This window comes from Dipodomys merriami, unplaced genomic scaffold (genome assembly GCF_024711535.1).
Source record: "Dipodomys merriami isolate MVZ:Mamm:240054 unplaced genomic scaffold, mDipMer1.0.p SCAF_154, whole genome shotgun sequence".
Lineage (NCBI taxonomy): Eukaryota > Metazoa > Chordata > Mammalia > Rodentia > Heteromyidae > Dipodomys > Dipodomys merriami.
This window is the reverse complement of record NW_027202871.1, coordinates 2860087-2885797: the sequence shown is the minus strand read 5'-3', so window position 1 is coordinate 2885797 and position 25711 is coordinate 2860087. Positions and strand designations below refer to the sequence as shown.

The following is a 25711-nucleotide window of genomic DNA, read 5'->3' as shown; positions in this document are numbered from 1 at the left end:
TCATGTAGCCAGCCCACTGCACTTCAGACAAAATTTCCAAGCAACCCCATTCCTGAAGCTCAGCCTCAGTATGGCAATCTCTTTCCCAACACCAGACGTCAGAGCTGGCGGGAGCCACCGCCTTTGTTAAAGGTAGCCCAATGTTAGGCAGAACCAGAGCCTCCTGAGCTGAGCAGCCACACCCCAGGGCTTCTGAGCTTTTGTGTGGGGGCAAAGTCACCTTGGCCGGCTGGGTGGCAGCCCAGGTTGAGGCCAGCCCAGTCAGACCTCTCCTCACCAGCCTGCACCGGGTCAAAGGGCTCCGCTGTCCACCTTTGTTTCTCAAGCCAAATGTGGGCTCACATCGCTCGCTGGTCATGGATGAGGGGCTGGCCAGCCCCTTCAGAGCCTCCACAAGCAGGTCCACACCACCAGCCCCCATGTCCGAAGCCCCACTGCCAATGAGTCATTTCTCCAGACACCCCATGCCAACAAGCCGCCATCTCACTCCACTTGCTCCCGAAACTCCTCTTTTCCTTTCCAGCTCAGCAATCCACACCATGTTCCTTCTACCCAGCCCTGAGACCGCCTGGGCCTCTCTCCGGCTCAGCCACTCTCTGTCCACACCAGTCACGGGCCTTGGCAGGGCGCAGATCATGTGGGCATCATCTGACACGTGCCCCTCCCCGACCTACATCACATGCTCCCCCCTCGGTCCCCACAGGGCCCCTTGGTAAAGAATGAAGTGTCCAGTACCTGGTGCTGCACACGCCCGCTCTGCCTCACATGGCCACCACATGTCCTTGTGAGTCAGGCCACCTGGGAGGCCTGCGTCCCAACACCGAGTCTCTGGGGCCGCACTTTATGGGCACGTGCCCAGATGTGCAGCTAGGAGTAAAACATTCATGGGAATTGCAGGACTTAGTACCCAAAGCAAAAAACAAATTTCCTATACAGACTTTACCTAAAAGATGCTCTGGATATAATGCAGAAAATGTGAAATCGGGCATGTATGTGGCTTACACTGTCCTACAAGGAGAGCTATTGTTTAACCCTGAGCACAATGACCATAGCAGCGACCCCTCCTCCATCCTCTCCCCATTCCCAGGTTCTCCCAAAGATGACGTCACACGTGGTCACCGAGATTGACAACATTTTACGCAACAAGCCGTACAGCAAGAAGGACTACCGGTCCTAAGGCCCGTGCCTGCCTGCCTGCCCACAGCAGCTTCTCCCTGGGTGGAGAGGCGTTCAGCGGCCACTCCCACTCCCCCCCGGCCCCCCGCCTTCCCGAGGGTGCGCACGGTCACCACCGGGCACCCAGACTCCAGCACACCAGGCAATCCACTCTGTTCTCTTCTGTGGACCGCAACCTGCCCTGGCACTGCTCTGCACACCCATGCTCACGCAAGCAGCCGAAAGTGTTGGGAAGGGGGTGCACGTCACCGCGGGTGCTCCTTTGCATGACTCAGGGATGCGGACAGTGAACACACTGGGGGTATGTCTCCCTTCGGGCATTTGGTAACTTACAGAGGGCTGTACAGATTTATTTTTTCAAAAGGACAATCTACAGATGCAATAGGAATGGCCTAAGGAAGAGCCGGGTATCTTCACTCAGAAGTCATGCTTAAGGGACTCAAGTTTTTGATTTTTTTCTTATTTTACATTTAGTGAGTCATACATTGCTTGTCGCTCAGTAGCCCTAAAATTCCCAGGTATTTGCTTTCACTCCCTCTAAACACTTGCTGTTGCTTGGCTCTGTACTACAACTTACCCGGCGTGCCTACCGAGACTCTAACAGTATTCCATTTCCATGGAATAAATATCCTCACTCTAATTAAAGACCTGATGGCTGACTTATGAAAGAGAGGGCTATACTGCTATGGACACCTGGCTTTGAATAAAAATGTACCCGCAATTGAGTATTCATTCTTCACAAATTTTATCACAACCGTTTACACTCGGCTTGCAGGCACCTCAAATAGTTCAAATATTTGAGCTTTAAAAATATTCATGTGTTTGTACATAAACCTGTAAAATATCCAGAAAGGCAAATGTTCACTGTTGAACTGGCAGTTTCTGACGTGAACTCGGAAGTCAGTCCGAGGCTCTCTGGGAAAGGCACTGGTGGGCAGCGCCAGCCCCGGAGACGGAGAGCACGCCCCTCCTGCAGCACCGCCCTTCGCATGGATGCAGCTGAGCCGGTCTGCTGCGCTAGACCCCAGTTACCATCTAGTCTTGCCTCTTTGGCTACTAACCCTCATTAGTATCCTACCCACAGCAAACTCCAGGAGTGTATTTTGCACAGGTACCTGTGTAAAGGAGACGTCATGCTTCTTCTCTGCGGGGTGGGGAAGTCCTTTGGCTCCGCTTGAACATCTGAGGACGCATGGAATTCTAATTCAGCTATCAGCTCAGTCAATGCCTCATGTAGCAATCGCTTAAGAGATTTCACGTAGAAGAAATATGCACCTTAAAATGCTATTTTGTCATCATTTCCTGATCTTTCAGGGTTAAGTTCTAAATCTTCTGAAATGTTAGTGGGAACTACAAGTATCTTTTGGACTGCTACAGCCTGTGGCCTAATAGGGAGTTTGGATATCAGATTCACAATGGAAACAGGTTCTATTTTGTCATCTACCATGTATTCCATGTATTTAACTAGTGAGCTGCCCTACGTACACGAGCTGAGGTGCTGCAAAGAGAAATGCAATTTATTTGCTTAGATTAATAAAAGCGTTCTGTGCAATCCCATAGGTCTTTATCTCATCTTTGCTTCTAAGGCATCACCTTTCATGCTGTTATTTTCTTACACAAAATATTTCATTTTACCATAAAACAAGCAATAATCACCCAGATAATGCTCACAGCTAAGCTCCACTAAATACTCAGAAACTAATGCTCAGAAACCGCTGAGCAAATAAGGTTGAAGTTGAAATGGCCGCTCAGTCCAGGAATGGCGGCACACTCCTCTAATCCCAGCGCTCAGGAAGGAGAGGCAGGAGGAGCCACTTGGCACCCAGCTTGGGCTGCAAAGCAGTAACAGGTCTGCTTCTTTCTCACTGGGTTGCAGTGAAGTTAAAGCTCCTCAGTGTCACTTAATCAAAATCAAATATGAACATTATTGCTTGTGGAGAGAAAACACCTTTATATCCAAGTCATATGGAAAGATAAAGCAGGATGCAGCTCATTTCCAAAGTCCCATACACATTAATTTCTTCTCCTGTTCCAAAGAGCAACCTGGGAGAGAGGCATCCGTCACCATACCTTGACTCGCGCAGGTGACATGCACACCGGAACCTCTGGCTCATTTCCACTTCCAGACCTCACAGTGAGGACTGGACCCGAGTCCTATGGAGAGGGCAGCGTTAAGGAACCTGTCACCTGCAAAGCCACCTGCATCTGGCCCAGCGTCTCCCTGCTGAGGGCAAGGGTGGGTGAGGCTGCACGCACCCTGCAAGCAGCCGCCGGGTCTGGAGTCCGCACACCAGGCACTCCAGTCTCCAGCTCCTGTAAGGTTTTTCCTTTATAAGCTTTAGGATTTGGGGGCTTTGTTTTTTTGGGCAGAGCTAAGGACCAAACTTGGGGCCTTCCTATGCTAACTTTCCAACCCCCAACAAGTTTTATACAGAATGATGCACAAGTTTTGAGTGAGAAGAGCTTAAATGCAGATTCTTAAATCCAGTACCCATACACTGGTTCTGTCCACGTGTACATACACATGTATGTACCTCCCTTCTTCCTTCACACATGTACACTCTTGCACACATGTACTCTCACTTGTTTGAACATACCCTCCCTTTTTCCTTTGTCTCCAGAAGCTGCAGTACCTGGTGCACACTGGAACAAAAGAATGGCCAGCAGGACACCAGGCAGGCCCGCCCTGGCAGAGTCATGCCTACCCGTGTGGTCACTGTGCTCTGCTGGCCAATACCTGACGCTTGATCAGAATCTACAAATATGCCCACTTACATGTGTAGGAAATGAAAGCAGTGTGAAATAATGCAATCAAGATGATTTTTATAAACAAGCCCAAGGAAACACACATTTTAAGAAGCAAAGTTTAATTGTTAAGTAAGACTTCATAAGAATTCTGAGTATAAAGGCAACCTCTACATTAGTCACTTCAAACATTGTTTCAAACTGTCCTTGCCATGCTATACCAACTAAATATACAGAACTCCCCAGCCAGCTTCCCCGTCATGGGGAAAGGCAGGGACACCTTTGAATCACTTTACTGCTGTTGCGGACCTGGTAGTTTGAAAATAAAAACTTCTGCCATGGGTTTTTCTAGCAAAGTCTGAGTTAGCATATGCGAATTCTCATTCTGCACAGCACCTGTCTCCTTTCTGTCATGAGTCAAGCTCTGCACCAAAGAGCAAGGTAAGGCTACACGCAGTCTTTAGTGCCAACTCCTAAGCTGAGTGTGCACATTCCAAAGGACACAGCCAAAACTCCTGTAGCAGTGGGTGAAGTCAGAAAACATCAGGATCTTAAAAGGAGAGCCATCAGCAACAAGGAAGACAAGCTTTGCACACTTTCTACGAAGTTTTAGGCCAACCACCTTATACCACACCCCAACTGGCTACACCTATGGTCCCCAATGGGGATGGCTCATTCCTACCCACAAAACACCACCATCTGGTAGCCATGCTCATCAGCCATTTAAGAGCATTTGCCCCTGTTCCTAGTAAGAAAAAGCACCAGCCACACTCAATAGTAAAATCAAATGGGGCAAGGTGGGGAGAAGGCCGGAGGGGGGATGGGGACACACAGCCATGAGCCAGTGGCTTACACCTGTAATCCTATTTCAGAGGCTGAGAACGGAAGACCGCAGGCAGGAGGTCAGTGCTCCCTCTCCATGGAGGAAAACTAGACACAGTAATGCACTATTGTTGTGGGCAACAGAAAGCCTCAGAAAAGCAGGCCACAGGGACATGCCAGGCAGGAAATAAGACCTTAATCCCCAAACACCCAGCTACAGACAGGGGCAGCACAGCTCAGTGGTGAACAACCGCCTAGTGAGCAAGGGATGCTGAGTACTGTCCAAAAAGAGAGGAAAGGACACTGGCTCTACCTTGCAGTCACTCTCTTCTGATTGTCTCCTTCATTATGCTATTTAGCAATGGCACCTGAACAATAAAGTACCACTGCTTCTAGTGGTGATGAGATGTCATTACAATTTCTGACACTGGAGGTCACTAGACCTACATAAGTCCTCTGTCTTCCTAATTCTTGGATGTAGTCCAACATATCCACCAGCACAAACATGTAATGCTACTTGCAATATTTGTCTTAAATATACAAGTAGAAACTGAAGATTAGGAATATATGTGCCTTTAAGTTATTGTGAGTAGGAAATCACTGGAATGCAAAAGCTAATAGGAATATGAAATTGACATCCTAATTGATGAACAGCTTCCCAAACTTGACCCAGCCGTGTTATGTGCAAAAAGCAAGTTATCTACACACACTGGCAAAGCAGCAGAGCTGACCCTGTGAGCCTGCACTTGGCTGTGCTCTGTCTGGTGTTCCCTGAGGACGGGAACCCGTGGGCTAAATGCCGGAGTCTATCCAAGTCCCCACCGACAACTGCTGACACACAACTCAACCACTGTAAACTCCCTGGTGAGTGCTTCACATTCCAGAGCTAAGTTCACAAAAACTACTCTGGTCTTTCTCGTGTCAACACTGAGGAGGGACTGAGGAAGGAGGCTCTTTCTGACTTAATGTCCTGCCAGTGGTGTCAAAACGCCAATCTGGGGAAACAATGATTCCAGTGACTTCACACATCCAGCCAACATGGCAGGGACAGGCTGACCTCCCTGACCACGCAGGACCAAAGCCATTCAGCTGAACAGCATGTGCTCTAACGCCACAGGCCAGCTCTCACAGGCCCACGCACTATTTTTAGGTTACAACCCTGGCTGCCTTTCTTTAAAAAAAAAAAAAAAAAAGGAAACTTTTCCACAAGTCAGAGAAGCCATGTTTTTAAGTCCAAGTTATAACCAATCACTAATTCAGACTTATAAACACAAAGCTTCTGTTCATTCTCTGGGAAGACGATTCATTCTGATATTTATGGTTCAAAAAGTTGCAATATTGTGCTTGGAACACAGAGAACCAGTTATTAACTTCTTGCTGCTATTATAAATAATAACAGCTTAGTCCAGGTTACCGTGACCTCTGACAGATCAAGGAAACAAGTTATTTTCTCTTCTGGTGATTATGGCATATTGCGAGACTTCTTGCCTTTAATAAATGTCCTGGTACTCTGTTTCCCTTTCAATTCATTTAATTTCAACAGTCTGTCAAGAGAGCCAATAAACAAATACTCAATTACATTCTGCTGTGTTTTTAAGCCTCCCAACTGCACATCATAAAAACATCTTGTGTGCCTCCTGCCCAGACCCCAGGCTGCTGGCACACCGGACCACCCAGGGACATGAGCCAGGGCGTGGCTGGCGGTCTACTTGGAGCCGGTCGACAGGAGGGCGATGAGTCCTGAGGAAGCACTGATGGACAAGATGTAGTTCCTGCAAGGATTTCACGTTAAGGAAATCAACTGGCTGTGTCTCCCTTGGCCATGAGCACTCATCGCGAATTGTGGCTCCTAGTCTGCAAACACAATGACAAGTACTTGGGGCAATGTGTTCCGACTTTTTTTTTCTCATCTGAGATAGGGACTCGAACTCGCTATCTAACGCTTTCTGCTCATTGGCAGGAGCCTTACCACCGGAACTACACCTCTAACCATGTTCCAATTTTAAAAACAAAACACTGGAAAAAATCCCAGAACATATGATCACAAAGAACACACCTAGGGCCCAGTGGACCTGTGCGAGGAGACTCCCCCCATCTCAGGCCGGCTGGTGTGCTGCTGCACTTGGCCTGCGAAAGTAGGTTTCCACCACTCATGGCCATGCCAGCCTCTCTGGACACACCACTTCGTGGCCACTTCTGGGAAAGCACCGCAGTATTCCCAGGGGGCACCAATAGGAGTATGTGTGATATTTTAGTGCATCGTAAGTCTCCCACTATTAAAAGTCTATGTGTTTCTGGATAACTTTAATAAATTACTTTTGTGTAGTAAAAGACACATGATTTCTGGCCAAAAGCTCAACTGAAAAGCAGCTTGAACACTGTATCTATGAACTGAGCCTATTGAGCTACACTGGCAATCAACTAACCCCAAGGAACAGCGGGCCCTCGGGTGTGTGCCAGGACTGTGTAAGCCAGGCTGCCTAGAACTCCAAGGAGGCCAGCAGAGACAATCACACACAAGTGTGAGACAGCTTTGTACTCCTGCTACTTACTGTAAAGTCTTCGTTTCTTTATAATCTTAAAAAAGACTAAACCGAACCATAAACTTCTACAGGTTAAACTTTTCTTTTTACATGCTCTTGCCTAGTCATGCTATCTGATGGTCTGCCCCAGAGTGCCATTTAGACTGGGCCTCCCCAAGGATACACTGTGGGGTTGAAGTTCTTCAGGATGAAGAAGGAGGCCACGATGACCAGGACCAGGAACAGAGTGTTGTTATAGAAGATGGAAAAGGTGGTCGCTTCGTAGTCAGCAACCTCATTCTTCTTCCACAGGATTCTGGAGACACACAAACGGGCAAACAAGTTGGCAAATACTGAATGGCTCCCATTCGTTTTAAGGTAAAGTTGTAAAGTTCTCAAAGGTACTCAGTCAGAACTACCCCTCCATTTCTAAACACCCAGGGCACCAGGACCATGGGAAGGGACTGCTTGGTTAACTACATGGCTTGACCACATGGGCAGTTGAACTAGCCTTTGTCCAGGCCCTTGCCTATCACCTAAAACTGGATGCCACTGGTCACAACCCAGGGGCAGGCTTCCTGGCTGTCTCTGGACTTGAGCTACAGACCATGGAATACAGCTGTGAGAGACAAAACAAGCACTACTCTCACAGAAACAGACTCCTTGAGCCATCTCTACTTAACCCAAACAAAGAACTTACCCTATCACTACGTGAATGCTTTTAACTTGTTTCCTTTTATTGTTTTACTTGTTCTGATATTTTATCTTATTAGTCTGCTAGTACTTTATTAGCCAAGTAAGAGGAAATTCTGACTCAAACAGACTGTATACCTCCTGGGTAATTAACACTGTGAAGCAATTTTGGAAGAGTTGACCATGAGACACTAGCGGGGTGTGAACGAGTGAGAGGGTCCCAGAGGAACTAGCTGAGTGGGCTGAAACCATTTCTTAATGGAAACAGAAAAAATATAAACGATTGCAACACACACCTCAGGATAACTACTGTCTTACGAAAGATTCACATTTGTGTATCTGAGCTATAGGGAAAATATATTGGTCTTACTGGAAGTTTTTATTAGAAAGGTCAAAAGTCACATGTGTAGGGGATACCCCCTCCCCAAAGATAGCTTTCCTTGGGTCATATGATATAGCCTCTCCATGCCATCCTAAGGACACATTTCATACATCAGATGTTCTAATCCAAAGTCAATGCCTTGGCTGTCCAGGCTAAATCCTCTGCGCGCATGCTTTGCAGGTGAGTACCTGCGCCACACCTCTTTGGTTCTGTGAACGTACATCAAGACACTCCGCCAAGTTTCCTCCACACATAGGGAAAGGAGGGACATTACTTCAGAGTAGCCATCAATGAGAAAACCCCTCAGATGTCAAGCAAGTTTCCATGTAAATTTCAAAATACACGTACCTTGAAACTTGAGGTAATAAATGTTACCCACTAGGACATGTGTCAGGGCAAATAAACCCAGCAAGATGCACATCCCAACCCAGCTCCATGCTGGAAAACACTGAAGGCATCTACTGTAACTCTGCACAAGCCAAGGAAGAGGGGTTGCTTCAGCAAGCAAGCTCCCAGCACCGTTCTCCTTGGCTGACTCAGTCGCTTATGCCAGACAGAGCACGTCTCCCTAACCGCCTCTCTACTGATGAAAGACTTCCCCTCCATCCTCACCCTGCAGATTCATCATCCACCCATGCGCTACCATCGTGAAAACATTTAAACTGGCTTAAAAAAAAAAAAACCTAACTTGAAAGAATACTTCCCAAAGAGTCATCTTCAAGAGTGTTTCCTAAAACAAGAAAATGTTCGTTCCAAACAGCAACTGTTGTAACTGGGTAATAAAAGACAACATCATCAGTAAATCAAGAACACTCATACCTGGAACACATGGTGAATCTTCGTCTTGCCTGCCCTTGGACAAACAAACATCCTGAATCACTTTCAAAGCAGCCTATCTCAAACAATTATAAACGAGGCTTTGAGAGCTACTAAGAAGTTTGATGAGCTTTCTCATAGATCAAATCTCTTAGAAGCAATCTATCCTCCAAGAGGCTCCAGTGCAGTGATGAGAGACAATAACAACTACAGAACTGAGAAAAACTGTCTGCTGTGGCTCTATGGTGTCTGCTGTGGCCCTGCTGTGTCTGCCTTGTCAGCCATGTCTGTGGTGGCTCTGCTGTATCCACTATGATCCTGCTGCTCTCTTAGGGTTTTTTTTTTTTCATGTTATTAGAATGACTGTAAAAATTTTCAATTTTAAGTAGTTGTACCAAGGGACTTCAACTCAACAAGTCAGATTATGAGTACAATGCATCTTGATTACTGTGGCTTTTCTAAGAGAATTATTAAAAGCACCAATTTCTACTGATAAGAATATGTCATCATCATCGCCAGTCTGCATGTTACACATCCACAAAAACTTCTCTTAGATAACCCTATGCTTAAATACCTGCTCCAGCAAATGGCCCAAGTTTCATTCCCAATTCCAACTCTGACTCACTGCAATGACTACCTGAAAACCACACTGATGAAGATTCAGAGCTCATCCAGGGGAAAAGACAAATGCCAGACACATGGGCCGAGGATCAGTACTCCACTCACCACCCAAACATTAAGTAACTGTAACAACCACTGTCCGATTCCAGTACTATGATATGCAACCCAACTTCAGGAACTTTGCCCTAAACAAAAGAATTCGACAAAACACCTAGAAACATGTTTTCCTCCCTCACTCTGTTCTTATGCAACAGTGTACCTCAGAAAGTTATGTGGCCGATGTCTGTGGCTCACAGACATCTAGCTACTGAAACTGAAATCTGAGGACCTCAGCTATAAGACTCTAATTAACCACCAAAAAGCTGGAAGTAGAGCTGTGGCTCAAGTATAGAGTGCCAGCCTTGAGCAAAAAAGCTAAGGGAAATGCCTAGGTGTGAGTTCAAGCCTCAGTACAGACACAGACACAGAGAAAGCAGTGAAGCCAGACCTCACTACTGCTGCTCCTTGTAAAAAAGCCTCGTCATGGCTTTACTTTTCTGTCTTTATGGCTTTATAAAGGATCCACAGAAGAGCATCATGTTATTAATGCTTCGGTGCCTTTCCAAAACCACTATGGAAGGCACTGTTCATTAAGTTACTCCATGTCCCATAAGTAAGGACCCACCAGATAAAGTCCAAGACTTGATGCCAGCAAAGCATCTCTACAGAAGGGCTGGCATGCACTGTAGCTCCTCAGACACGGCAGCCATGGGCCTCAGAGGCTTCCCCAGACACAAGAAGGCTCAGAGGCAAGCTTAGCACTCCAAAGTTCTTTTGTCTTTAAATGGCTTTTGATCTTTGCTTTAATATTGCACGTTCCCTCAAAGACTTTGTAAAACACAGTATGGTAAACATTTTGTCCTACAAAGCAACTTGCTGATACTAAAACTTAAGATCCGAGAAAAAAACAAAACTCACGACTCTATTAAACCATCTGGCAACTCTTAAGCACCAATTTGCTCCATTATTCAGGGACTTAGGCAACTCAAATAGTTGGACTGTTTAATATGCATTTTAAAAGCAGCTGGCAGGAAAATTAGAAGGAAGCCTAACAGACAGACACGACTCAGACAAGAGAAGACAAATCCAGTTCCTCTAGCTTCCCAACCAGCATTCAGTTTCCCCAGAACTGGCCCCAGGTAGAAGAGGTCTGAACTACCACCCTGGGTACATCAGGACCAGAGCTAGCACCCCTAGAAATGCTAACACACATGGCAACATAAACCCTTCAATTCAGAAAGGTTAGATGACAAGATCAGGGTCACTCAGGTGCCAGTAACAAAACTCTGTGGTCTCTTAAATTCTAAGGATAGCCTGGGCTACAAGCTCGCACATCAGCCTGCCAGTGCTAATCTACAACCCTGACAAGTCATCACAGCTTTCATATTTCCTCAGGGTGAAAAGGCGCTGACGACACGCACCTCTTCTTCAGAACAGAGCAACTGTATGTGGGTCAGTGAAATTCAAACTGTCGGCTCTCACTCTTCCCAGTGCTGCTCTTTACAACAGCAAGGTTGCCTCCAGCTCCATCATCCAGACTGTCTGAGCCACCATCAGAAATGAATTTTCTCCCAGTCACAATCACCCCTCTCCCAACTGCTGGAGTCAAACCTCTCATCTTTCTCCTTTCGAGACATCTTTCTGTTGTCAGCTTCGGAAAGTTTTCGAGTCACTTCTTTGGAAACCGCATCCTCCCTCTTCTGGGCTACTCTGGAAGGAAGAACACAGAGCTGAGTTTTCACATGCTCCAGGTGAACATAACGCTCCCAGAACATTCTGCACTTGAGATCTCCTATCAGTAGCTGAATGGTGCTTTACATTTCAAGAACATAAACTGAACAGAAAGTTCCAAGTTTATTACATTGTGCTGGCTCAAAAGAAACGAGTTCAAGAACCTTCAAGATGTGGTTTATTAGCTATTGAACTCCCAACATGTGGTTTATTAGTTCTTTGCTTTCATTTCTGCCTGGAAGGGAGAATCCAAAGATTAGGTACTTAATATGAATATAAAAGTCAAATGCTATTAGTACAACTTAATTATGAATCATTCCAACTGCATTTTATTTTCACAAGGTTCATAAGACATCAGTTAAATGATACATCATTTCAATTGTGGGTAAATTAGAGCAAAAACTTGACTTAATAAACAAAGAGGAAAAAAGCAACTATAATATCTTAAAATTATGCTTTTAACTCTATTCCAAAGGACAACTGCATTTAAGAGAAATAATACACTAGGTCAGGGGCTGCCCACTCCATGTTTAGTGAAATTGGCCACAGCTTCGAAGGTGCACCAAAATTAACATGGAGTTGGCAGAAAAGATCGGAAGAACTACTCGACAACTACAACCAACTAATCGACTATTAACTACAGAAGAAACAATCATGACCAACAAGTAAAATTTAACAGATTATTTAATTTCTTGAAAATAGTTTAGCAAGCATTGTTTAAAAAGAATTTCTAAAGGCTTTTAAAAAGAATTTCTAAAGGCTCTTACTCGACGCACAAGCATAGTCACATGCCCAGCACTGTGGGTAACATGTGACACACGTGATACTACGTCGCCCTCCCCACCCTCTGAAGTACCATCAGACTTCCTTCACAGTCTGCACGGGCAGACCAGCCCTAGGACCAGGCCACACATTCAAGAGGAGCAGTCTGGATCTAGACTGTGGCCACTGAAGCACCTTCCCTCTACCATTCAGCACAAAGACACCTAGCACCCCCTGGGTCTTTCAGCCCTGGGTCTTTCAGCCTTAACTATCAAGAAAATCTGGAAGAACTGTGATGTCAGACAAGAGCTTCTTAACTGCCCAGGGCTGGTGGCTCATACCTCGCTGCTCAGGAAACAGAGATCTGAGGTTAGTCAACCCAAACAACCTCTTACCTCCAACTAAACAGCAAAATGCCAGAAGGAGAGCTGTGGCTCAAGTGGTTTCAACCTTAAGTGAAAAAGCTAAGCAAAATCACCAGGCCCTGAGTTCAAGTCCTATAGTACTGGCAAAAGTTACTAAACCAAACCTAGAAAAAAAAAATTCTACTCAGTCTGTTAAGCTAGTAAAGCACTGAATATTCACTTAAATTTCACTTACTATTATTACAAAGAGTAGCAAAATGAACAGCAGCTGTCCTCAAAGAAACTGGCAGATGGAATGCAAAGGTAAAAAGAACATGACATTTGATTCTGAAGAATCAAAATGAAAAGGGCTTGCAACACAAGTAACGATGCTAAGAACCAAAGGGACTGGGTTCCGTGGCGGCACACACAAGAAAGCCATCCAGATCAGCAGAGGCTCAGATGGGTGACATCTTGGAACATCCTCTAGTAAAAGGGCTGATGACAAAAAGCGAACAGACACAGATCTCCTAAGTGCCCTGCCCTGCTACCAGAAGGGCAGTCATGAAACCTGAGCACCACGTCCGGAGGCATCAGGAGCCACCGAGGCCATTTATGGCCATGTCTAACAATGAAGCCAAGTTAACTGAGACCATCTCAGTGTGCTGAGCCTAACACAGAGACGGCAAAGCCAATGAACAATCAACCTTAGCAAAGATTTCTCTGGAAAGGTGTCCTGGCCTTGAGACAAGAGATGTGCAAACCAGAAGGAAGGGAGGGAGGAAAGAGGAAAGGAGGGAGGGAGGGAGGGAGGAGGGAAGAAGGGAGAGAGGGAGGGAGGGAGGGAAGAAGGGAGAGAGGGAAGGAGGGAGGGAAGAAGGGAGAGAGGGAGGGAGGGAGGGAAGAAGGGATGGAGGGAGGTGGGAAGAGGAGGGGGAGAGAAGGAAGGAAAGAAGGAAGGAAGGAGGGAAGGAAGCATGCAAGCAAGCTTGCTTATCCTAAATGAGGGTATCTGGGGCATAAGACGCTTCAAAGGACTCAAAGGCTGATTCGGAAGAACTGAGGCCCAATTCTGAAAGATGAGGCCCTCAGGCAAGAAGCAGAAGACTTGACTTCAGGAGCCCAGAAGACACTGGATTTAATATATTAGAAAAAAGTCAGTGATGAACTAAGAGAAAAACAATAAAAATGTCCCATAAGTATGCATACTGTGTATCCCATAAAACAAGGCTAAAACCGGGGTGAATGAGATCACTACAAGGCTCAATCTCAGTCAATTCAGCAATCCTAACTAGAGGTTGAGACCAGCAGATCCCAGTTCAAGGTCAGCCCAGACAAGAGCTATATGAGACTCCATTCTAATCAATGGCTGTGCAATGGTGTGTGCCTGTCATCTCAGGGATAAGAGAAAGCATGAATAGGAGGCCCACAGTCCAGGCAGCTCAAGCAAAAAGCAAGCCTCTATCTCAAAAAAGTAACAAAGCAAGTACGGTGGAGTGGCTCAAGTGGTAGAGCACCTGCCTAGAAAAGGCAGGGCCTGAATTCAAACCCCAGCAGCACCAAAAGACCCATGGGAATTGCCTAATGGTTCCATGTTTTGTAGAGTGAGCAGTGGGGAGTAGGGGGGATCCCTCCACATGCCAGAAGGAGCTGGCATAACTGAGGCAAAACAAGTGTCCAAACTAGTGTGGATACTAGGGAAATGAAGCCTACGCATAGAAGAAACCCACTGGCACTCTACGTCTCAGCAAAAGTCCAATTCCCTGAGCAATTCAAAGATATGCAACACTGAAAGTCCTATTGAGAAAACAAAGATATTCTGCTACCTCAGAAGTAACAGTGTAAAAGTAACACTGAAAAAGTCAATTAAAAAAGATTGTCAGGTACCAGTGGCTCACACCTGTAATCATACATTCTCAGGAGGCTGAGATCTGAGGATCACAGTTCAAAGCCAGCCACAGGGGGAGAGTCCTCATGAAACTCTTATCTCCAATTAACCACTTTAAAAACTGAAGTGGAGCTGGGTACTGGTGGTTCACGCCTGTAATCCTAGCTACTCAGGAGGCTGTGATTTGAGGATCATGGTTCAAAGTCAGCCCAGACAGGAAAGTCCGTGAGACTCTTAACTCCGATAAACCACTCAGAAAACCTGAAGTGGCACTGTGGCTCAAGTGGTAGAACGCTAGCCTTGCGCTGAGGAGCGAGGGACAGTACCCAGGCCCAGAGTTCAAGCCCCACGACTGACAAAAAATAAATAAAAATACTTAAGTGGTACTGTGTCTCAAAGTGGTAGGGTGCTAGTCTTAAGAAGAGCTCAGGACAATGCCAACGCCCTGAGTTCAAGCCCCAGGACTGAAATAAAACAAAAAAACAAAACTGAAGTGGTGCTGTGTCTCAAAGTGGTAGGGCACTAGTCTTGAGAAGAGCTCAGGGACAGTGCCAAGGCCCTGAGTTCAAGTCCCACGAGCAACCACACCACTTTAGAAATAATAAACTGATGATTATCCAAAGCATCCTATTGTTTCTGAAAAGGCAATTTACTTCTTGAGTTTGTTTTTGAGCTGAACCTCAATTGTGTGCTTAAATTATTCTCATTCTACTCTTGAAACTTACTGGGGGGGGGGGGGGGTAGGGGGACAGGAATCTCACACCTGTAATCCTATTCAGAAGGCTGAGATCCAAGGATCACTGTTTAAAGCCAGCCCAGTAGATAAATCTGAGAGACTTATTACCAACTAATCAGCAAAAAAAAAAAAAAAAAAAAGCCAGAAGTAGGGGAGTGACTCAAATGGTAGACTAGCACAAGCCATGGTCAGAAAAGCCAACCATTCCACCCCCCATACTGACCCACACGCATGCATATACATACATGCACGCACATGCACACACAAAGCTTAGCTCTGCTACAGTGTCAGATCACTCTCTGCTTCTGCTTCTGTTGGCTATCGGTTTTCCCAGAGTCAGTACTGTACATGTACTTAATAGTTCAAATCAGTGCCTACTACATACAATACATACACAGTGATCTTCAAGACTTCCTACTACCAAAGGAAAAAAAAAGGCAACTTGAAAACTATACTCACTTGTGCTTGAGGACAAACTTGACGTTCTTGTATGCAAAGGCCACCAGGTAGGTGCTCACCAGGGTCATCACGCTATACAGGACGGCGGACTGGATGAGGTCCATGTGCCATATTCGCCAATACAACCCTGAGGGACAGGAGGGGAGACACACGGGGAGCTAGGCCTCAGCAGCCCATCTGAAGGAAAGGTTGCTGAGCCACGCCTGGGAGACCCCGCGGGGGGCTTGGGGCGCCTGACCCACGCTGGACAGGGCTCCATGTCTGAGGCTGTTCAAAGGGGGAGCCACAGCAAACGCACTGGCTTCAGAACCCCATCTTGCGAGAATAACTAACCTTTCCTACCACCGGCCCGGATGAGCCTTCTGCCGCCTCTAAAGGGACAGCACACGGGCTCACCGCGGTCCGCCCGGGCCGTTCCCGGCGCCGCGCGCACCCCTGCTGACGTGGCTGTAACCCGAAAGCCACGCGCGGCTTTTGCACACCGGCTGCGCGCTTCGACAGACACAGAGCGCGCGCTTGGGGCTGACGGCCAGACCGCAGCGCCGGGGCCCGGACCCGGCCCGCGCGCGGATCAAGTTCGAGGGTCCGCGCCGGGGTGGGGTGGGGGGGCCTCTGTGCCTCCTGCCAGGCCGGGGCGCGAGGGGTGCACTCCGACCTCCCGGCACATCCACGCCCCCCCCCCGGCCGTGGGCCCGGGCGGCACCCCGCGTTCCCACCCGGCTGTCCGGAGAGCCGCGGAGCCGGGGCCCGGCCGCCCCGTCCCAGACGCGGACGGGCGCAGCCGGGACCGAGGCCCGCAGGGAAACCGCGGCCTCGCCGCCCGCCCGCCCGCCGCTCACAGATGGGGATGGCCGACACGATGAAGGCGTTCCCGAAGAAAAGCGCCGAGGACTTGGCCGAGAGATTGCGGCTGAAGTCCTGCAGGAGCAGGTCCTCTTCCGACTGCTGCTTGGCGCCGCCCTTGGGAGCCATGGCCGCGGCGAGGACAGGCAGGGAACGCGGGGACCGGCGGGGAGGACGCGGGGAACAGCGGGCGGCGACGGCGACGCGGAGAGGCCTGGCCCCGCCCCCGAGGCCGCCGTATCCGCGAACGACCCGTCAGCGCGGCGCGCGGAGGCGGGACCCGGCGCAGCGAGGTTCTCCGTGATTGGTCAGCCCGCGGCCGCCACGCGGGCCTCCCGACGTGGTTGGGTGGTGGGAAAGGCTTCCGGATTCCTGTTGTGTCACGTGGCCCCGCCCATCCGGGGCGGCTGGGAGTTGTAGTTTAGTGGGTGCTTGCTTTTTTTTTTTGTTTTTTTCAATTCACCAAACTTTATTGGCAGCGCTCAGGTAAGTGCGGCGACACAGCGAGAGGCCCCCCCAGGGGCCCGCGCTTGAGGCTGCGGAGTCCCCAGCACCACACAGCAGCAGCGAGGGCGGAGGAAGGGGAAAGAAGAGGGAGGGGGAAGGAGGAGGGAGGAGGAGGGGGCGGGGGAGAGGGAGACCGAGAGGGGGAAGGGGGCCAACACTTGCGCGCCTCTCTCCTAGAAACCTGCCTCGTTTGGTTGCATGCCCTCCAGAAGCCCAGGCCTTGCACACCCGAGCCCCCTTTGCACACGCCTTCTCCGGATTAACGGCCCCTTGCATTGGGAAAAGGTCACCGTGTCCGTGATTGTAATGGAATCTCCATGGCCATGAATTCCTCACTTTGAAGGAACTCTTCCTAATGAAGATAATATCGAACCTTGTGGAAAGGCGCCAAATGCCTTGCAAATCACTGCTGTTATATTGCTTTTTTCTTTTTTAAAAACTAAACTTTTACAGCAGCCTGGCCAAGCCGGATAAAACTAAGTAGAGACAGCTGTTGGAGACACAGCCCCCCGCCCCCCCCCCCCAGCTCAGAAAGTCAGTGAACCTACTGAGACAACTGAACACCAGTTTTAACTCTTCCAAGGATCCCTTTGTCTTCCTCAAAGACTATCCACCCACGTCAGCAAATGCTGCTCCCCAGGACATCAGGCAAAATCTCCGCAACCTTCTGTTTCCTCCTTTCACCTTCTTGAAATTGTAATCACCTAGCACAGTCTCTACCCTCCCAGTGCTCTCTGGTCCAATCTGTTCTCTACACGGGTCCAGAATGAGTTTTCTGAAATGTAAGTCCTTCCATTATCTACAGCAAGTAGTCTCAAGTAGCAGGCGCTTTTAACCAATTTGCCACAAAATAAACAAGACCATCTTGAATGTTTTTCAGAAAAATACAAGTCTTCACTTTGAAATGTCTGGGTTTATATTGTCTTTGGATGTTACATTGCTCCACCTTTTATTAAATGAGGGTGATAGAGGAAACTTTATGTTTTCCTTAGGAAATAAGTCATTTGCTAAGCTTCCATGATAATTCCTCTTTTTCCTTCTCCATCTATTACCAATTCATAACCAGAACCTTTTCTACCAGTTTCTATAACTAGATTTCCATCTGAATATTTGTAAACCCAGGCTATGGGGGGAGGAAGGATAAAACTCAAATCTGTAATATCAAAAGAGACAAAATATCACAATTTTTTTAAAGAAAAGAAATCAGAATTGATGAGGTGACAAAGAATTATGGCCACCAGGTGGTTCACACCTGTAATCCTAACTACTCAGCAGGCTGAGACCTGGAGAATCTCAGTTCAAAGCCAGTTTAGATCAAAAAGTACATAAGAGTCCATTTCAGACAGGAAGTGTAGCATAAGTAGTAGACCATCAGTGAGTAAGCCAGCCAAGAAAGAGCTTGTAGCTGTGAGTTTGAGCCCCAATAGTAGGAAATATGTGTGTATATGTGTGTGTATACACATACACACTCACATATATATATCTTAATTAAATATCTTAATTAAATAGAAGATATTCTAAAATAGTAGGATTTTTAACTTTTCACAGGGTTAACTTCGAGAACTCTGATAGGCAATGAAGTTTATGAGAGAGGAGGTTTGTGGCGAGAATAAAAATGAAGATCATGAAGACAGTACACTTGAGATATTGAAGCAGTATTTTCTGGCACCAAAATTATCTAGCTGTTTTTGAAGAGTAGCAAGGTCCAAGGACCTGGCATACATAGCCCTGACACAGGGAACAAATGGGGTCAGCAGGAAGAGAGGAGAGGTGGTCAATAGATTCTGTCAGCGCAACACCTATAAGAGATTTTGCTCACTACAGTATAACTCAAAGCAACCAAATGGACGTGATTGTATACCAGGCTGGTTTTAATCTGTGAACCATTTCTAGTGACTGTTTCTGACTTGCCATTTCTGTTCTATCACATTACACTTATCAGATCGGGGGAGGGGGTGGAATTTAAAGCAATAATATGCATTGCTGTCAGGGGATATGAATAACAGATTTCTTTCATCCACTACAGATGGCTTTGTAAAGTCTGGCAAGCTAATAATTAATATACTTTCCTATGGCAGACACTGCAAATTACATAGTCAATAAAGAAATCCACAGCTAGCTTTTCTCTGGAATCTTCTAAAGAATAACAAATAGACCATCCAGAGAAAATAAAAGTGCTTTCTGTGTTAAAGTCTATTTGTAAGGCAAATGTCATTATGGAAATAATTTTGAAAGAGGAGATGGAATCCTTGCATTCGTCTCTGAGCATAATGTTTTCAGTTATCACCTGGGAAATCGTTTACTCAGCCAAAGTACAGTTCAGGCACTAGTCCACATATGCAATCAGTTAATATTTATTGAGAAGCTACTACATAAAAGGTACTGTGCTAGACTCTGATAAGTAATCAAATCACAATAATGACTACTACAATAGCCAACATTTATTGAGCTCTGTTACATGCCCAGCTCTGTGCCAGGTCTGATTTCCTCCCAGCAACCCTGGGAAGGAGATGTCATTATCCTCCTTGCTGTCCTGATGAAGAGACAGAGCATAAACTAGTGAGAAACTTGCTGGGTTCTCTGTTTCAGTAAAACCTCAGAAAGAGCACCCCCACCAATGTACAGAAACAGGAAAGCAAAGGAGAAAATGTACAAAGCATAAATCAGTAGCTCCCTAGCACCCAGCTCTTAGAAAGTGGGTGGGGGGTTGGAGTGTTCTCAAACAACCTCGGAGCCTGTACTAGGACCGAACACATATCTCAAAACTGCAAACCACAGACATTGGAACTGACACCAGTGGCTCATGGTTGTAATCCTTGCTACTCAGAAGGCTGAGATCGGAGGATCACAGTTCAAAGCCTGCCTGGTCAGCAAAGTTCATGAGACTCATCTCCAATTAACAACTGGGGGGTGGGGGGAGATAGAGGGAGCCTGAAAATAGCTCAAATGCTAGAGCACTAGGCCTTAAGCAAAAAAAGCTGAGGGACAGCACTTTGCTCTCTGAGTTCAAGCCTCAGAATCGCCACTAAAAAAAAATTGGAAATATACTAGGATAAACTATAGAAACATAGGTGAATACTATTATCAACATAAACTGGCAATCGGTCCACTTCTCCCAAAATGTTGAAAGGCAGGGTAACATCATCAAGTGCCTATCAGATCCGGACAAGATTAAGTAGTGAGTTAACACAACTAGAATCCTTGCCTTTCCAAATACAGATTAGATGGGAGGGGCTGGGTATGGTGACTGACATCTGTAATCCCTAGCTACTCAGGAGGCTGAGTTCTGTAAGGGTTAAATATGAGCAAAAACTTCATGAAAACCTATCTCAACCAATATTTGGGCATGGTGGCAGGTGCCTGAAATCCCAGCGAGGCAGGGAGCTTAAATAGGAAGAATGTGTAGTTCAAGCTGGCCCCCAGCCAACAAATGAGGCTATAGCTCAAGAACAAGCACAAAAAGGGTTGGAGCTATGGCTCAAGGAATCAACAGTGAATACTACCTCGGCCAAATAGCTTAAGGGGTTAATTTGCCTCATTAAACTTGGGGCTGGGAAGATGGCTCAGTGGTAGAGCGCTTGCCTTGTATGCATGAGGCCCTGGGTTCTATTCCTCAGCACCACATAAGAAAAAAGCCGGAAGTGGCGCTGTGGCTCAAGTGGTAGAGCGCTAGCCTTGAGCTGAAGAGTGAGGGACAGCGCCCAGGCCCAGAGTTCAGGCCCCGTGACCAGACCCAAAAAATAAAAATAAATAAACTCCCAGGTTTAAGGAGACTTAGATGAATGTAGAAAAAAAAAAAAACCTTGAGATTTAATAACAATAGCCTTAGCATATTATCCTTGACAGTCCTTAGTTTGGGGCTGGTTCCCTCCTCTGTCTACCTACTTTCCAACCCCCTGCAGGTGACTTTTTATCATTATTATTAAGTTAAAGTCTTGAAAACTCTAAATACACCCTTTAGTATGGAATTGGTTTTTAAGGCAAAATGAGGCATTCAACATTTGGAGGAAAGCATTTATTTTTGAGCTTGAAGCTTGTTCTTCCCAAGATAAATATTGTTTTCCTTTTTAGGAAATATTGGTCTGACTCACGTGCCCGGGGAACTGCTTGGATAAAGCCATCAGTAAAGCCTGTCTCCTTGGGCCTAAGGATATTCATTTACTTCTTTAAGAAAATGATCCATCTCTGCAGAAAATATATTAATAACCACTGAGAAAGGGCGCAGCGCTTCAAGTCTCCAAACTGCCCCCAGAGTCTTCTAACAGCAGATGCTCACACGCATCGTTCCCAAAGCACCGAGGACACAATAAAAATTAAGATTTACACTGGAAATCAATTTTCTTTTGTTACACATTTAACTCAAGCACTATGGCAACAGAATGGAAAATAAAGTAGGTCACGGATTTCAATGGTTTTGATCACAGGAAGACAGTTGAAATTTGTTGTTCATTTTACAGGACTCTGTATTTGCAAATCCTTCTACTTCAGTGTTGTCTGACAAGCATCTAGTGGATCAAAATCCTAAAACCAAATTCTAGATTGAGATTTCTTCCATCTCAGTATTTGTTTCAGTTGGTGTACTAATTAGACATACACACAGAGAAGACCAGGAAGGGAACTGCGGGTGAAATATTGGAACAGGCAGGTCCTGGAGTGAGAGGGCTGAGACATTTTACAAGTCCTTCTGAAGAGCATCTGGGGACAGCAGACATGAAAACACGACGCCACACTTCTGTCCTGTCAGCTGGCAGAGTCATCAGTGGTCTCCTAGGGACCAGCTGGGCATGGGGGCTGGGTGCTTGTATCCAGGAAATTAAGTGGCATTATATTCTAATCCTTCTTCCATTATGTTTCTGATACTATCTTCCTTTGCTCCTCTGTCTTTCTAATTTGGGGAGGGGGACGGTTGTTGTTGTTTGTTTTGTTTTGTTTTGCCAGCACTATGGCTTGAACTCAGTACCTGAGCGTTGTCCCATGGCTCAAGGCTGGCCCTCTTACCAGTTGAACCACAGTCCCACTTCCAGTTTATGGGCGATTAATTGGAGTAAAAGTCCACAGAATTTATTGCCCAGGCTGGCTTCAAGCCACGATCCTCAGATCTCAGCCTCCTGAGTAGCTGGGTTTACAGGTGTGAGCCACCAGCGCCTGGTTTATTATTGGGTTTTTTGTTTGTTTGCTTTTTGCTGGTCGTGGGGCCTGAACCTGAGTCACTGTTCCTCAGCTCTTCTGCTGAAGGCTAGCTCTCTACCACTTGAACCTCAGCTCCACTTTTGGCGTTTTCTGCTTATGTGGTGCTGAGGAATCGAACCCAAGGCCTCATGTATGCAAGGTAAGCACTCTACCACTGAGCCACCTTCCCACCCTATTATTGTTTTTGTTTTTGTTGTTTTTTTTTAAACATGCTTTTCTTAAACTTGCTTGGGAAGCAGCCCCTTGCCACTGGAGGGACTTGACTTCAAACTGTTGCCGCCCCTGTCCCCTGGCTTTGGCAGCTGACGTATGGAAGGAATTGCTGAGATTTAATATGCTTACCTAGAGAAGTCTGGCCTTCACAGGCCTTCCTCTCTTGCCTGAGCATTTCCTGTCTTTATGGACTGGAAATAGCTCGCCTCCTTCCCAGTAATGGGGTGAGATCAGGAATTTGTCACTTAACTATTTTACAGGCACGAAAAATTACATTTTGAAAGTATCTTAAATGACTTGGGAAAATACTTGTAAAATATGACCTCAATTATTTTAAATATAGAATAGCTAATCACAGAAAAATACTAGAGGGAAATAAGCTATTCAAAGTAGTTATGTCTGAACAATAAGACTATCGGTGATTTATATATTATGGTCTCTAATTTTATAAATGGACCCAATTGTTTTGTGATTAGAAAATAATAATGGTTATTAAAATAATACATAAATTATGATGCATTTCCTCTGAAAGACAATTTTCTAGTCATAGAAAAGAGTGTTTCTGAAACATTTTTAGTGGCATTGACAAATGCTCATACTAGAATTATTGGGCATGTAGTAAAACTATATATATATATGTATATATATATATAGAGAGAGAGAGCAGTTTATAGAGGTACAAGTAGATGTATGGGAGTGACTAGAGAAATTGTCTTCAAGTATTGATAGAAATTATCTCTGGGTTTTGAGATCATGGTCAATTTTTGTTGTCTTCTTTTGTATGTGTTTATGTTTTCCAACTTGCAGAATTCTTTTATCATCGTAATTATATTAGTTTCCAGGGAAACAGCCAATAGAACACACACATGATGATGAATTAATTGCAACAATTGTCTAATGTGAGCATGGAGAAGTCCCCAGTAGGCTGCCTGCCAGTAGGACAGGAGGAAAACTGAGGGTGTCCATCCAGGCCAAGCCTTAAGGCCAAAGGACTGGAATGGCCAGGGTCAATGGCAGAAGAGGGATTTCCCAACTCCCAAAGACAAAATAAATTGGTCCTTTCTTTCCCTTTTGGGTCTATTTGGGCCCTGAACAGATGCTATATTGTCCAGTGGGAAGAGTGGGTTTCTTTACTCAATCTCCTGATTCAACTACTGATCTCTTCTAGAAAGATCTGTATAGACACACCAAGAAATAATAGGTGAGCAGCTTCCAGGGCATCCCTTAGGCCAGACATGTTGACACATGAAGTTAGCCACCACAGAAAGAAATCGCGATTCTGGTAGAGAGGAGGCATCCAACCCATTCCTGCCACCCTTGGTATGGAAGGATGCCTTTCCTCTTTCCCCAGGTCAGGCTGAAGTCCCTCTGGATCTGCTGAAGGAAGCTGAGGATAGAGAGGACCTGTGTTGGACAGAGAGCAAGGCCATCTCCACTTTCTCCAGTGATGGCATTCTGTCTTTCTGCCATGAAGTTTCCCTGCCTTGTCTCCCAGTTTACACACACACACACACACACACACACACACACACACACACACACACACACACACAAATTTACACACACTCCCACACATTTGTTTACAAATAAATAAGGCAGACTTGCTTAGACAGGGAAGAACTAAGATGTTGCAAGCAAAAATGAATAGTTATACAGCAGATTTTGACTGTAAACTACATGTCTTGTACTTTGCTAAGTATTTTACATACATTTTCTCGCTTAATCTTTCCAAAATCCCTATAAAATAGGTACCACCACTTCCCTTGGTTTATATAGACTAGAAAAATGGAATATTAGATAAATAACTTCCTGGTTCATTTAACTAATAAGTGCTTTATGAATTAAGGAATCTTTTTATTGTTTTGTTTTTTGTCGGTCGTGGGGCCTGAACTCTGGGCCTGGGTACTGTCCCTCAGCTCTTCAGCTCAAGGCTAGCGCTCTACCACTTGAACCTCAGCCTTACTTCCAGCTTTTTCTGCTTATGTGGTGTTGAGGAATCGAACCCAGGGCCTCATGCATGCAAGGCAAGCACTCTACCACTGAGCCACCTTCCCAACCCCGAACTAAGAAATCTTAATCAACGGCCTGTGCTATTCACCAACGTGCAGATGGCAACCTGTTCGCTGTGAATTTCTACTAACTCCTATGCTTTCTTAGTTCAAAGCTGGGAAAATGCTTGCAAAGAGAACTAAGGAAATCTTTTCTTCTTGTCTCTGCTCATGATCTGATGCTCTTTATTTCAGGATATACATCAGAGAAATGTAATTATGTACAAGAAAATGAAGTCTTCCTTTGATCAAGAATATTAAAAAAGGCTCAACTTATCTGTAATTGATTGGAGCTTGGACTTTCAATGTGCAATTTCCAATGGGGACATGATGATCCCAGCTACTCGCAAGATCTGAAAATCATGGTTTGAAGCCAGGCTGGACACGAAAGTCTCTAGCCAAACACCAAAAATCCAGAAGTGGAGCTGTGATCCAAGTGGTAGAACACCAGTCTTGAATGGGAAAAGCTAAGGGACAGCTGCCAGGCCCTGAGTTCGAGCACCAGTACCAGCACACACGCAAAGACAAGGCACAGGATAGGCAAGTCATTGGAGAGGGTCCGGCTTGTGCTGCAGATGGCGCTGCTGAGTGGCCCCCGCGCTGAACCCAGGAGTCTTTGCCTCGGGCCTCTCCAGTGCTGGAATGCACCCCAGCTCTGTGTATTTACTGTGTGTGAAGTGCTTTCCCGGGGTGCTGACTGAGCAGGAAATTCGTGGGAGAAAAGACAAGGCTATTTTTAATGAATGCAAAATAATGACTACTCTTCTTGGTTTGCAACTTGAAGCAAACAAACAAAAATCAAGTCTAAAGGGCAAAACCAATTCATTGGTAATCACGAAAGAAGAATCATCACAAAGAAGAATCCTCATCCTCAGACCTCTGACCAGCCATCATGAGGGACGGACAGTCTGGCTAGGATTGGGGGTGGGGAGGAATGGGGCACCCTCAGTCCTTTTCATCAAGCTCCACAGAAAGCTAGCTGTCAAGAGGAGATGATGGATGTGGGTTCAAGTCCCATTCCTGTGGGAGGAGGCTGCTGGATGCCAAGGGAGAGGCCTGGGAGTCTGTGACTTAAGAAGGAACACTTCAAACAGGATGAAATGGGGTGGGGGGGCAGTTTAATCTTGAATTCAGGCTGGTGTGTGTGTGTGTGTGTGTGTGTGTGTGTGTGTGT

General features: G+C 46.1%; 2 protein-coding genes across 4 annotated transcripts in view; one reads left to right on the top strand and one right to left on the bottom strand.

Moving 5' to 3' along the window:
• The window catches only part of Kcnab1 (potassium voltage-gated channel subfamily A regulatory beta subunit 1), a 216565-nt gene extending 213845 nt beyond the window's left edge, over window positions 1-2720 (top strand). For both annotated transcript variants that reach the window (XM_070022896.1, XM_070022897.1), the window contains exon 14: window positions 1088-2720. In XM_070022896.1, the coding sequence (XP_069878997.1) occupies window positions 1088-1177 (90 nt within the window). In that variant the 3' untranslated portion in view covers window positions 1178-2720. The remainder of the gene's footprint in view (window positions 1-1087) is intronic.
• Window positions 2721-4026: 1306 nt separating this feature from the next.
• Ssr3 (signal sequence receptor subunit 3) lies at window positions 4027-16773 on the bottom strand. 2 transcript variants are annotated; one of them, XM_070022898.1, is made up of 5 exons: window positions 16576-16773; window positions 15737-15863; window positions 11428-11526; window positions 7450-7581; window positions 4027-6515 (listed from the first exon to the last, which is right to left on the bottom strand). In XM_070022898.1, exons 1-5 carry the CDS (start codon window positions 16706-16708, stop codon window positions 6449-6451), a joined length of 558 nt encoding a protein of 185 aa, XP_069878999.1. In that variant the 5' UTR covers window positions 16709-16773; the 3' UTR covers window positions 4027-6448. The 2 variants fall into 2 exon arrangements, with proteins under 2 accessions (XP_069878999.1, XP_069879000.1); XM_070022899.1 differs by lacking the exon at window positions 16576-16773 and adding an exon at window positions 16070-16091.
• Window positions 16774-25711: the final 8938 nt, after the last annotated feature.

Coding starts and splice junctions, on each gene's coding strand:
- Ssr3 (XM_070022898.1), bottom strand. CDS start 16,708: ATGGCTCCCAAGGGCGGCGCCAAGCAGCAGTCGGAAGAGGACCTGCTC. Junction 11,527..15,736: donor AAGTTTGTCCTCAAGCACAA/GTGAGTATAGTT, acceptor TCTTCCTTCCAG/AGTAGCCCAGAAGAGGGAGG. Junction 6,516..7,449: donor AAGAACTTCAACCCCACAGT/GTATCCTTGGGG, acceptor AAATCCTTGCAG/GAACTACATCTTGTCCATCA.